Genomic DNA, 13,215 nt, shown 5'->3' on the forward strand with positions numbered 1-13,215 from the left:
TATAAATACACAAACAATACACATATGCTTTCATGCTTTCAATTGTGTAATTTAAGTGATCTAGTAGCTCTGCTTTGGAAGTTCAGTTCATGCTAGAAATGTGTTTTGGAGTTTGTACGTGTTTTGTCTCTAGGGGCCACCGCATATATTTATATATAAACATATATAAATAAAACCACTTTTTTTACGTTAGTAATTCCTTTTGTGCATAATTTTATATTATTGTTAATAATAAATTAATTAAAGCAACAAAACAACCTGAAGAGCCGGTTCGGAGCCGAAAGAGCCGACTCTTTTTAGTGAGTCGAACCGAAAGAGCCGGATCTCTAAAAAGAGCTGGAAATCCCATCACTACTGGTCAAACTTAAGCTCTTCTTCCTATGGCTGGCTCCGTTTCTCCAACAGCGCACTCACAGGCAGCAGCTGCCCCACCCTCTCGCTCAGTCGCTTAGTGCCTGAGCTCGGATCATACCAATATCAGAGGGGATTCATGCACAGCCGTAAATTCCCACAGTGTGCACTATGTGCTTCGAATATTGTGTGTACTTTTTGTTTTATACAGTTGTCAGCCAGGCATCTAACTATGAAAAAATTACACTCCAAAAGACCCCGGGCTTCTGACAAAACAGGGCTTAAGCCCAGTAAGCCACCCCCACGCTCCGCCCCTGTATGTATGTATATGTATATATATATATATATATATATATATATATATATATATATATATATATATATATATATATATATAAGAAAAAAATGCAAACAATAGCAAACTTATTCATTGCAGGTCTGGATAAGCTCCTCCTGACCCATTGGACCCCTGGGCAGTCAGTCCCACTTTCCCCCACACTGCTACTACGCCCCTGCATGTCACTGTGTGGGACCAAATAAGTGACTAATTGGGTGCATGCATTATTGGATAAATGAAATCAGAGATACAGCGGAAGGCGAAGCCGCGGTAATGTAAGACCTCCTTCAGGATCGGGACACACCTACCGCATATCTCAGTCTGTCGGTTGTTACTCTGGTGTCCTTGGAAAGTTTCCTAGTGCGCTACTACAAATTATGCCGTCCACAATCAAGAGATTAGAAGTAATCTATAACTCTATCAATGACAGCAACACTTTTACTAATGGTGATGTTATTTATGGGGAAGTCAGGCTGGAAGCGGAGAAAGACTTCCAGATAGAGTCCCTGTTCATTAAATTCAAAGGGAAAGCTGAGGTTTTGTGGACCGAGAGGCACGGACAAACCACGCATGTATACCACGCCAAAGACAAATACTTCAGCGTTAGACGTTACTTCATCCGAGACAAAAACAGCAAAGGTAAGTTTGCTTTTCATTCTGCGCTGCGTGCACGGAGGAGCCTGCTTAAGTTAGAAAAAAACAAACAAAAAACTAAAAAGAACAACCAAAAACTAAATTATTTGTGTTCAGTTTATAGTTTTAAAGAATTTAGCAAACAAATAAATTCAGCTTAAGGACTAAAGTCAACGCAGTGGAAGGAAATGTTGGCATCAGGCGTTGTTTATGTTGGGTGAGCGGAGGGGGAGACTAATTCCTGCTGCACAACAACTGCTCAACCGCCGATCTCTTATGCTGCTGCTCTGTGGCTTCAGCCTAATCTAAATCTGCTTGGACTACTGAACATTTTGAAAGTTATTTTCTGTGTAACATGCAGCAAAGCTTCTTCCTGTAGAAATGAATTTTCAGCCCATCGCTGTTGTTCGTCAGTGATTATACCAGTCAGAACACACATACAACTAAAGCACCAGATCACCAGTTTTTACATGGATTCTGTACTAACAGTGAAAATATGATTAATCAAATCTAAGTAAAAGATAAGAGTTAAAATGATGATTCAGAGCATGATTTGTCTGCATTTCTCAGTGTAAACTTCTAAATAGAAAGTTTTAGTTTTAGACATTTTAATCAATCTCTTACTATATAACTCAAGAAATTAACAGACACTCAGAGATTACAATCATGATTTTCAGGTTTTTGCCCAGCCTAAAATAACACAGTAAGGTTGACAGATTGCGTTGCTTTCTGCTTGATTTTTCTCTTCAGAGGACGACAGACAGACACTAGTGACCGACAACTTACAAACATGTGAGTATTTGACCGTCCTCTCTCACCCTGTAGTGGTGCTTGCTTGTGTTTTTACTGAAATATATTTGTGTGCTGTCTGTGTTTGAGCTTTTATTTCATTCAGCTATAGCTTGAGTCACTTGTTGAATGCTGAGACTGCACGTCCGGTGTTGTGTTCACGCTGTCAGTCTGTCACTTTTACACCTTCTGTCGTGTCATCTTCTGCAAAGCTGGATTAAATAACTCTGGCAGATGTCAGGCTGTCTGTTCATTGAAACATGGGCAAACTCTTTGTGCTAAATAAACTCCAGTTAATATGAAAAATAAATGGCCATATCTTTATCTGGTATATAATTGTAATATTTTCAACACACTGAAACTTCATGTCTTGTCATTGTGGCTCGTAAATGCAATCCTGCTGCAGGATTACACTTAGAGTCGCAGTGTAGTGAGAGCCAGAGTGCTTTTTAATCACTGATGTCTAATTACAAGCATAAAAAAAACCCTAAACACATTAGCTAAGTGATGCAAACATGCATTTTTGTTCCTTGAGACATCCGTTGGGCTTGAGGAGTTCTTTGTTCTTTTCCAGCTCTTGTGTTTGTAATCCCTAAATATTTGACTTAAACAGGAAGCCAAATCAAACTCACCCCAGCATCCCTTTACAACGGCCTGCTTCGTAATTGTAGGAGTTGTAACTTAAACACACATCTGAACAATTCTTCTTAAATTTGTATTTATCTTTTACATTTCTTTTTGCTATTTGTTTTTTTTATTTTTTTTTTAGACAGCAGCGTTGTTGCCCCAGGAATCCATGTCTACCCATTCAGCTTTCAGTTCCCCTTCCAGTAAGAAACATTTCTTTAAATGGTTGCAGTGTTAGTAAGAACAAACAGACAACCTCGTGTTTTGTTACTGCTGTGGTTCCAGAAAAGTAAGTGAACACACTGAGGTTGTGTATACATTAAAACAACATTAATATACTGAAGTTTTAGATACGTACATGTATGAATGTGGGCAGATAACCACCAGTAATTTTATCATGAATTGATTCGTGACTTGGTGAATGTGTCAAGTCTGAATTCTGAGCTTGAGTTGATTCAGATATTTGAACACTCACGGGTCCATAACTCCCTAAACATTCACGGCACAGCTGTAAATCCAAGGATTCGCCTGATTTCACCGCCAGCAGGAATGTCGCTGGCAGTGCATAAAGGGAGTGTTCTAAAACATGTAAAAAGTGTCAGCATAGCATTAGCTTGAGCCAGTTGTGTTTGCAAACTGGAAGAACATCAGAACATATTTTATTTATTAAGTGCTGAAAAACCGTTAATCCCAAAGGGCTTCACTCGTAATTGTTCTGTTTATGGCTGCTGTATTGTTTATTTTGATATAAAACATTTTATTAAGTCATTTAGAAAATGTGAAAAGCTGTATGTATTTTACAAGTAAGTGATCAACTCACTGCAGTTCTGTGGGCTTTGCTGTTTGTTCAATAGGGATTTACCCTCCTCCTTCAAAGGTGCTGATGGTAAAATTGTGTACTCGCTGGAAGCCGTGCTGAGCAGATCAATGAGGATGAACACAAAACGTTCAACTATGGTCAACTTTGTGTCAATGACAAATGTGAACAGTATATCTTGGTTACAGGTATGTGTGTTATCTCATTTGCAGTCATTCCAAAAAAGTTGGCACAACCACAGAACAAACAAACAAAAAACAAAGGGTGAGTGGGCGGCAATAACCTACCCAGTGTTTAGACCTGCTTGGACATGTATTGAGCAACTTGTTTCAGTATTTGCATTCAGAGTGCTCACCTTGTGAAAACACTGGTTTTAAAGGCACCAAACATAGTCTTACTGGAAAGGGCCACTGGCTTAGCTTTGAGATCAATGTGGCTGAAGTCTATTAAAGTTAATATATCTCTGTTTTTGGGAGAATTTAAGTGCATTTGTGCTAGAGCAGGGCGATATGACCAAAAATATTTATCACGATATACATTTGAAAATTTGCGATAACGATAAAACTGACGATATAATTGAGACTAGACAAAATACTTTACAACTCCACAACTTTATTAGTGCAAAAAAACCAAACAAACATCAATTTATTTTCACTTGAACAAGCAGCTGTTTGTTATGTGTTTTAAAGTTATATACAAATTTAACAGTGCAAATACAAATTCCTTGCTGACAGTTTAACCAAAAGGCATTTCCAGTGGAAACTGGCTGACATATCCTCAGCATAACCGTGTATAATATCCACAAAACCTAAAAAGAGATTATACACAATACGGTAATATTATGTTGAAGCACAGTAAGTATCACTCCGCGAGGCTCCTGCCTACGATAGCCGTAATGCTCCGACAATCCATCAAGCGGTGCGGGTTCGTAGCTTAGCAAAGTCGTACTAAAACATTTGACAGATTTTCGAGCGCCGTGTACGACATAAAATCGTTTCGAGGTCAGTAAACAAAACCAGAATTCATACATAAGGCCCATTGGATTATAAGGGGCACTGTCGATTTTCAGAAAAATCAAAGGATTGATTTTAAGTGTGCCGTATTTTCCAAAAAACACGGTAATAGCGACAGCCCGCTAGCATGCTCTACCAAAAATAGTGTTTTGTTGTGTATCTGACGGACGAAAGCTAAACCAGTTCCACACCACTGAAGTTGCAGCATTTTTACAAACCAATTCTGGTTCATCCGTTTCATTCAACGATCCGCTTTCACCCTTCTCATTCTCCGTCGGCGCCGTACGCGTATGAAAACAAAGGCACTGCGCATGCGTCTTTTACCCATATTCTATCGCGATATTTAATTTTCTTATCGTTGTCCAACATTATACCGGTATTACCGTGAACAGTATGATATGGCCCAGCCCTAATTTGTGCTACATTCTTGTTTTTCTTTCAGACACCGCTGCATGAGTCTAAGGATAAGAAAATGAACATTTTTACCTCAGGAAGTGTAGCCATGGATGTTAATCTTGAAAAAATGGGCTTCCGACAAGGTGAGAGGCCTGCAGGTGATACTGACATGTATTTGTTTAAAGCAAAGGTCAGGTTTGACTTTTCCGCTCGGTATTGCAGGAGAAGGATTAAAAGTTGTGGCCTTCATTAAGAACAGTTCATCTCGTGAGATCAAGCCCAAGTACTGTTTGTACAGAAAGCACAGTTTCTTTGCAAGAAGGAAGAGAAGGGTCCATACTAAAGATCTTTTGAAAGAGGTGGGAGACACCATCCCTCCATCTGCAGAAGAAACCGTCACAAGGGTCATCACCATTCCCCGTGACATGGAGCCCTCGATCCTCAACTGCAACATCATCAAAGCTGAGCACAGACTCAGGGTAAGCAGCTTGAAAAATGTTTGCTGGAAACACCAGTAAATCTTAAAACTGTATTAATCCTTTCAATACAAGTTAGTTATTCCACAGTACTGTCCAAAGTTATTGATCCACAAAAGGATTTCTTTAAGTAGTCTTCAGAAATAGCTTTTTTTTTTTTTTTTTTTTTTTTTAAAAGCTCTTCTTTGGAGGTCTGCTTCCTTTTCTTCTGTTCTCCATTAACATGATTCCACACTGCTTTTGTAATGTTGAGGTTCAGGCTCCAGGTAGGCCAATCCATACTAATGGCGTTGTTTTTGATCAAATGAAAAATGAAGCAATCCAATCAGGAAGCCAAGGAGGTACAGGACTTTTTCCTCTTTCTGTCTTTGTTTGCATCAATATATACTTGCTTCCCTGTTTAGTTGTGCCTCTCTTCCTGTTTTATTTTGGTTATTATTTCTCTCTGTGTCCTCTGTGGGTTTTACTTCCTTTGTCTCATTATTTAGTTTCAGCTGTACTTCTGCCCTCATCACATTCTGTCTGCCAGTCTGTAACTTGAACTGCTTTATTGTCACACTGGAGATCAGTCACCAGATCAGCTAACAGCCCAGATCTAAGTTGTGCTAACTTAAAATTGTTCAAGAAGGAATGCTCTGTTCCTCGAAAGAAAATGCATTTCATTTTACTTTGGTGAGAACTTGTTAACTTGTTTTTTGAAATTCTGTAGTAGAAATGCATACATTAAACAAAAAGGAAAAAAGATACTTTCTAGATAGAATGTAAATTTAAATTGAAAACTGGTTCTTTGCTACGCTTTTTTTTTTTTTTTTTGTCTTCCTAGTGTGAGTAGGCACTGGTTCATTCCTTGAGTTACCTAGCTTTCCTTTTCATGCATTAATTATTCATAGCTCAGTGTTAAGCATTTCAGCAAACAAAAAACATTCATCCTTTATTCCTCTTAAAAGGATTCAACTAAAAATGAATGGGGGGGAAAAAAAACAGCCAGCATCAAAAAAAGGAAACTGAAAGACTTTAAGAAAACCTGACAAACTATTTCTCAAGACCACTTTAGAAATTACAAGAAAGGAACCGGTGGGTGGTTCAAGACTTTTGCACATTACTGCATGTAAACTCCAAACCAAAAGTTCATTTGAGGGGCTTTACTGCTAAAATCCTAGCAAAGAATATAGAAAAGATCTGTAATGTAACTGATCACATCAATGTTGATGTGATCAGAAAAAATGAGCAAGATGGTATGAATGTTGTGAGCAATAGTGCAGCAGAGCGCTATTTAAAGCTCTCTGTCGGTTCTTTATTTTACGCAATGAAAGACTTTTGTTTAAAGCTGCTGAAAGCGTTTGAACACAATTGTCACGCTTTGTTCATTTGTTTGAGAAAAGTGTTTGCTTTGCACGCATGTGAACACAGTATTGTATAGAGCATAGTGGAAACTGTCGGCACATAGGTTGTCTTTATAGAGCAAAGCTCCAGTGTCTGCCATGGTTTATTGACTCATTTTTACTGAAAAGCAATAATGTAAACAAAAGACATATGTGACATAAGAACCTACTAGTAGTAACTGAGGACAGCTGTTATATTTGTGTTAATGGGTAACATCTGCAGCTCAAAACCAACATAACCTGTGTGAAAGGGTTGAGCTACAAAATGATCAAACTTTTAATTAATACTAAAATAAGCATAAGCTGAGATACATGAAGTCCGTAACCAAAGAAAAGGCTGATAGATTTTACCTGTTGAACATGTTCTAAAAACAGAGGATTGGTTCAATTCTGCAAATACTGAGTAACTTTAAACAATCTAACGTGTTTTACAGGTGTACCTTGACGTAAAATATGCTTCAGATCCAGAGATCAAGTTTCCTGTAGCCATCCTGCCAGCCTTCCAGGCCTATCCTGCAGTGCCACCACACTATCCCGCTGCTGCTGCTACCCCCTTTGGATTCAACCCGAACCCGAACCCTCCAGTGTGGGGTTTTGAGCCACAACAACCAATAGCAGCTCCCCAACCGTCAGACCCCCCTCCTCCTTATGGAGCATATGCAATGTACCCTCCATTGCCAGATTTTGAGAATAAATCCTAGCAACAGGTCTGACCAGATGCTTTGCCAGGAAATGGTGTGAAAATACCGAGAAGCATACTGTGGTCATTAAGAGCCACTCTAGTGTTCACCAAGCACTTCTGTGGCTATAGACTATACCAAATCCCTATAGTGTGTGTTTAACTGCCTCATATAGGAGTATCTGCTCCTGATTGTTTCTTTTTTATTTAACACTTGATATCTTAAGTGCCTGCGTGTTACAGACAGACGACTCTGAATAAAAGGGACAAAATGTAAAACATTGCATTTATCACAGGAACAAGTAATGCTGTTTGACTGGTAGGTTTTTAGGTGTAAAACCTTTCTGAAAAGTAAAGAGAAAAATATTTTCCATTCACTGGTTAACAACATTACGACATCAAGCTGGTGTTGGGCGGATTAAATCTTTGAAATGAAGTTTTGTATGATAATAAACTTTTTTTTTTTTAAGGCAATAAACCTCTTTGGTTTTTAGATTTATTTACTTATTTTTGGTTTGTTTTTTGTGGCGTAACACAAAACATGAAGCTGACATAACTAGACATCTTTTACTTTGAGTTAATTGCTTTCAGTTTATGGGGCCATCAAAATATTGACTGCAACATTTTTCTTCCTGGTATTTTTTTAGGTTTTGCCAGTGTTTCCAGATTAATTTTGACTATTTAGACAGTTGACAATTTCTGGTAAGATGGGTCATTAACACTAACTTACCTAGCACGTGTTTCCCCAGGAAAAGTTGATACCTTTCTTTTTGTATTATTTCTTAACCTACTGTGAATATTATAGTGATGTTAGTGACAATAACAAAGAAGAATCTTTTAATGTTCTTTGTGGAACTTCCCCTAAATTTATACTATCAAAATATATGAAAAGATGTCTCCTAAGCCTTGGTAATCCCCCCAAAAGTCCCTTTTGTCATCTCTCTGAAAAAGGGGGTCTATTGTTAAGGTTACTTCTCATCACTTCTGCTTAGGATTTCAAAGGGTTAAACATGGCATGTAATGGGCATCAAGTGGAAGATTTACTGTAGGTGTGGTAAAATATATCATGTGATGCAGCCAGCATGCGGCAGTCACACCTACAATAAAAAATAAATAAAGAGAAACAAGGTGGTATTTTTCGCTGCCCCAATATGTGGCTGTGAAGAGACCATGCTGGTTATCCAGAGAGTGTGTGCTTTGGCTGTCTCAAATCATTCATAATGTAATCTCATGTTAAACCCCGTCGAGTTTCCATAGCTGAAAATCTTTTAGTGGCACTGCTTTGTGCGGGTGTATGATACAAGAAAAACTGGTTTCACAACATTTGCATACTTGAAAGCAGATATAACCGGCAGAGAGTGGCTGCGCTGGGCACAACTGGCTTGAGTTTTCTCTTGGTTTTTGCAACAGATTTTTGTTTTCCCCCACTTTTTGTCACCCATTGAAAATGGCCATTAAAAAATTCTCAATCGAATACGATGCCATCAACAGCAAAAACACCTTCACGAATGGAGATATCATTAATGGAAGAATTATTGTGGAGGTGTCTGGTGAAACCAGAATCCAATCACTGACTTTTAGAGGACAAGGAAGAGCCAAGGTATGCTGGAGTGAGCATTACGGACAAGATCAAACCCACGTTTACTGGGCTACTGAGAAATATTATGACATCAAACAACATATCTTGAGAAAATCAAGACACGATGGTGATGTATTGAATTAACACAGTTGTTGACACGTGATACACTGTTCCTTGTTTAACAGACTGTTCAAAACAACACCTACTTCTTTTCCAGGCACTGAAGTCATTGGAAAAGGAAGACACGTGTATCCTTTTTCGTTCAGGATTCCTGATGGGTACCTCTTCTTATCTTAATCAGAGGTTTAGATTTCCATTCTGCTTCTTAGTGGGTCATTTGAATGTTTTTGTATTGTATTTTACAGAATAGTGCCATCAACCTATAAAGGAGCCCATGGAAAAATTGTTCATAAGGTGAAAGCAGAGCTGAAACAATCAATGAAGATTACAAAAAAAACTAAGGCCCACTTCACTTTTGTGTCCAAGACACACATGGGTATTCCTGGACTTCTGGTAAGAAATCATTAATCCTAAAAAAGCAACGATTCAATTTCATAATTGATAGTGTTCAGGCAGACGAGATCATTACCTTAAAGCACATTTATAATGTGGGCGTCTGCTTTTTAGGAACCTCAGTATACTTGTAAGGATAAATCTGTTTTGGGCTCTGGAAAGGTTTCAGTAGATGTTCATACCACTCAGATGGGATACATGCAAGGTAATTATCTTTACTTGGCTTACTGCCTTTCAGTATTCAGTTTCTGCCCTCTCCCTTATTTTTATTTTTTATTCTTTGGAAAGTGACTATAAGTTTGGTTGAGTCAAGAGCTTTTTACTCCTTAGACTCCTTCCCTAAGGAAGCATCATTTAAAAATACTGCTTTATTTCATCCCAGCTCCCAGCTACTTAAAGTGCTTGTAAACAGGAAACCAGTGTGCATGATTCAGTGAGGGGTGTTTCTGTGGAACTGATCCTTTGATTATTGAAAGGAACTTAAAGCTGATTGAGTACTAAGCTAAAAGTTGTTGTAGTAGTTTTTTTTTTTTTTTTAGCTTGTTTTGTTTTGTTTTTATGAGTACGAACCGAGCTGTATGTAACTATATGATGCTGACGTGCTGTTTTTGGCAACATCTAGGGGGGTACATTTGGCAAGCTAAATTATCAACCACTGTACACTAGACTTACAAGGAAGGTAAAGACAAAAAGTTGAAAAGTCTAATAATCATTTAAGATAGAAAAAAGGTTGCATTTGGCGCCTTTTGTGCCAGGAACATTAAGTCATGTAAGAATAAAACTCTCCAGACTCTTTTGCGCCTTATTTTGTGTCATACGAATTTGGAGGAAAATGGCATAATGGCTGTGTTACACTGAGATGGATTTTGTTTTATGTAGTTTCATGTTGTTGCTTTTTTGGGAGGATGACTCTTGATGGTATATGCCCAGATAATTTGGCCTCTGGATCACCCGACTCTAGCCAACTGCATAAAAGCATCCTGAACCCCTGTAGAGAGATATTATGTAGATGTAAGGAAATGTCTTTCTGTGCTTGGCAGTGATTTATACAGGATAACTTTCTGTACTTTACAGGCGAAGCTCTCGTGGTCACAGTTGAAATCAACAACAACTCGAGTCGCACAGTGAAGCCCAAATTCAAACTGTATCAGAAACACAGTTTCTTCGCCCAGGGCCACAGGAAAGTTTACACACACGACATCCTTAAGGATAAGGCTGAGGCTGTTGAAGCATCTTCTGGCAGAAAAACCGTGACCAAGGTGATCACCATCCCTGGAGACCTACCCCCCTCCATCTTGAACAGCCACATCATCAACCTGGAGTACAGGCTGAAGGTAAACAACTTGTAGAGCTGTTCTTTTGTTTGTGTACTTGAGTACTGTTTAAGTAATATAACTAATGGCAGGAAGCTTGTCTTTGTTTCTGTATATGCTATTTAAAAGGTTTTATTTGGGCTGTTAGTTGGTTAGTGGTGCCTCTTTTCTGTCACAGGTGACTGTAACAAATCATTTTTATGGAAAACTGTTAAACTGCTTTTCTCCTTCCTCATTTTAACGTTCACAAAAGGAAATAAAATAAAGGATGTAAGTACTCAGAGGAACTAATGGAAAAAAAACCCAAAGATTGAGAAGCTTGGATTAAAGCACGAGAGCCCTCTAGTGACAAAACAGGGCAACAACAAAGCCCTGCTGAAATCAATAATTTGTAAACAAAAAAAGTCTTAAACAATTCTGTTTGTGTGTTATTTTGTTTGCACAGGTCCAACTGAATATCAAATGTTCTATTGATCCAAAGCTCAAACTTCCTATAGTTATCATGCCTGCGGTTGTGAAACAACCACATCCTTCTGCTGGTATTGGATTTGACACTTTTAGGAACCCAGAAAAACCATCCTGGGGAACTACACCCCAGCAAACACCACCCCAGCAAACACCACCCCAACTTGCAGATCTTCCACCTCCCTACGGAGCACATGCGATGTACCCCACTACCACTCTCGATGATTATAAGACTGCACTTTGAAAATCTTCCTTGAGAGAGAACATTTAAGCCTTAAACACAGACTTGACACAAATGATTGAATACATTCAGAAAAGCAGACTGGTGTGCTGTTAAAGCTACCAACCACCTATTGTTTGTTCCTTCATACCCCAAACTGTGAAGATGACATCAATTGAGGCAATAAATCAGAAAATGCTGGTTTTCATATTAGCAGTTGTTATCTTCTAACTCCTAACAGATTTTAATTTACTTTCCTATTTAAACTGTAAGATTGTATATATTTAATATCTGTGTAAATAATATATTTACAAGTGTTTGTCAGATTTGTATTGCTGATTGTCATTTATGCTTAGAAATATCTACTCATATATGCTTAGAGTTTTATAATCGATGTCATGTTGGTAGAGGTTTGATCCTTAGTAGTCTGTGGAGACTCTGTGTGCCTCCCAGAGTACTCTGTAGCACAAAGAACTTTGCCTACTTGTGTCTTGCTTTTGCTGTGTAGTAAATTGTCTTGAACGTTCCCGCGAATAGGTTTATGCTGTGTTACTATATTTTTCTAATAAAACATCATATTTGAAATGCAAAACTAACATCTTGTGTTTGTGGCTGGTGAGTCCAGTTTAATGTAAACCCTTATATTCTACTCATCATATGACACATCCTAATGTAATGCTTCTTCTAAAACTTTAGAGTCCATTTGGGCAATTTGGACACGACAACCATTAACTGACGTATAAAAGTATGTGCTCCAAGGTTCACGTTGGGGGTCAGGAGTAAATTTGATTTAGTCACTGTCTTTGGCAAATAAATTAAATTTAACGCAACTGATAAAAAATTAAAACACTTCATATTGTGTGGAAAACTACAGTAAGATATGTGCAGGGATGTCATATGTGCTCACTGCAGTTAAAGTAGTGTTAGTAGATATATTAATCCTTTCATGCATGAATTATGACAACCTCAATTGGGATTTTTTTCTTAACTATTTTTATTCATCTTTAGGCATAAAAAAAGAGTTTTGAACTTCCAATGGGTTAGAGAAATTTAAATTTAAATAAGAATTTGTTTTGTGCACTTACACTGGCTGAAAGGTGGATGGCAGGGTATGGAGTGTGTCACTCCATACCTGACACAAATACAAGGAAGCAGACTTGTATTTGAATAGCTGTCCACTGTAGGGCCCACTATGCGTGAAAGGGTTGAGACACAAATGGTAATAATACTTTTTAAAAGGCCTAATCACAAAAATCAGGTAACTCAGGTTCAACTGCTCATTAACACAAATATCTAATCAGCCAATCACATGGCTGGAAATCAGTGCTTTTATAGTAGGCATGCAGAGATGGTCATGATGACCCTCCAAAGGATAAAAAATTGAAAGTTTTTACCTCAGGAAGTGTAGCCATGGATGTTAATCTTGAGAAAGTGGGCTTCCGACAAGGTGAGAGGCCTGCAGGTGATACTGACATGTATTTGTCTAAAGCAAAGGTCAGGTTTGACTTTTCTGCTCGGTATTGCAGAAGAAGGATTAAAAGTTGTGGCCTTCATAAAGAACAGTTCATCTCGTGAGATCAAGCCCAAGTACTGTTTGTACAGAAAGCACAGTTTCTTTGCAAGAG

The 13,215-nt window shown here is 38.2% G+C and overlaps 2 protein-coding genes across 3 annotated transcripts; both read left to right on the forward strand.

Annotated features, from left to right (window-relative positions):
- The first annotated feature begins 813 nt into the window (after positions 1-813).
- LOC120726174 (arrestin domain-containing protein 2-like) lies at positions 814-7,936 on the forward strand. 2 transcript variants are annotated; one of them, XM_040019550.1, is made up of 7 exons: positions 821-1,327; positions 2,072-2,113; positions 2,880-2,940; positions 3,592-3,742; positions 5,010-5,106; positions 5,186-5,442; positions 7,256-7,936. In XM_040019550.1, exons 1-7 carry the CDS (start codon positions 1,066-1,068, stop codon positions 7,520-7,522), a joined length of 1,137 nt encoding a protein of 378 aa, XP_039875484.1. In that variant the 5' UTR covers positions 821-1,065; the 3' UTR covers positions 7,523-7,936. The 2 variants fall into 2 exon arrangements, with proteins under 2 accessions (XP_039875485.1, XP_039875484.1); XM_040019551.1 differs by lacking the exon at positions 2,880-2,940 and having other exon boundaries at positions 814-1,327; positions 3,615-3,742.
- Positions 7,937-8,092: 156 nt separating this feature from the next.
- LOC120726175 (arrestin domain-containing protein 3-like) lies at positions 8,093-12,542 on the forward strand. The gene is made up of 6 exons (XM_040019553.1): positions 8,093-9,206; positions 9,297-9,357; positions 9,445-9,592; positions 9,707-9,797; positions 10,667-10,926; positions 11,351-12,542. The coding sequence occupies exons 1-6, from the start codon at positions 8,948-8,950 to the stop codon at positions 11,612-11,614; spliced, it is 1,083 nt and encodes a 360-aa protein (XP_039875487.1). The 5' UTR covers positions 8,093-8,947; the 3' UTR covers positions 11,615-12,542.
- The last annotated feature ends 673 nt before the right edge of the window (positions 12,543-13,215 follow it).

Source organism: Simochromis diagramma, unplaced genomic scaffold, assembly GCF_900408965.1.
Source record: "Simochromis diagramma unplaced genomic scaffold, fSimDia1.1 OVJJ01000822.1, whole genome shotgun sequence".
In the NCBI taxonomy this organism is placed as follows: Eukaryota; Metazoa; Chordata; class Actinopteri; order Cichliformes; family Cichlidae; genus Simochromis; species Simochromis diagramma.

What these genes read in the sequence shown, in the direction of transcription:
- LOC120726174 (XM_040019550.1), top strand. Translation starts at nt 1,066, where the DNA reads ATGCCGTCCACAATCAAGAGATTAGAAGTAATCTATAACTCTATCAAT. An exon ending in CCGAGACAAAAACAGCAAAG is followed by an intron (nt 1,328 to 2,071) that starts GTAAGTTTGCTT and finishes TTTTCTCTTCAG; the next exon opens with AGGACGACAGACAGACACTA. An exon ending in AAGCTGAGCACAGACTCAGG is followed by an intron (nt 5,443 to 7,255) that starts GTAAGCAGCTTG and finishes CGTGTTTTACAG; the next exon opens with GTGTACCTTGACGTAAAATA.
- LOC120726175 (XM_040019553.1), top strand. Translation starts at nt 8,948, where the DNA reads ATGGCCATTAAAAAATTCTCAATCGAATACGATGCCATCAACAGCAAA. An exon ending in GAGAAAATCAAGACACGATG is followed by an intron (nt 9,207 to 9,296) that starts GTGATGTATTGA and finishes CTTCTTTTCCAG; the next exon opens with GCACTGAAGTCATTGGAAAA. An exon ending in TCGTTCAGGATTCCTGATGG is followed by an intron (nt 9,358 to 9,444) that starts GTACCTCTTCTT and finishes TGTATTTTACAG; the next exon opens with AATAGTGCCATCAACCTATA.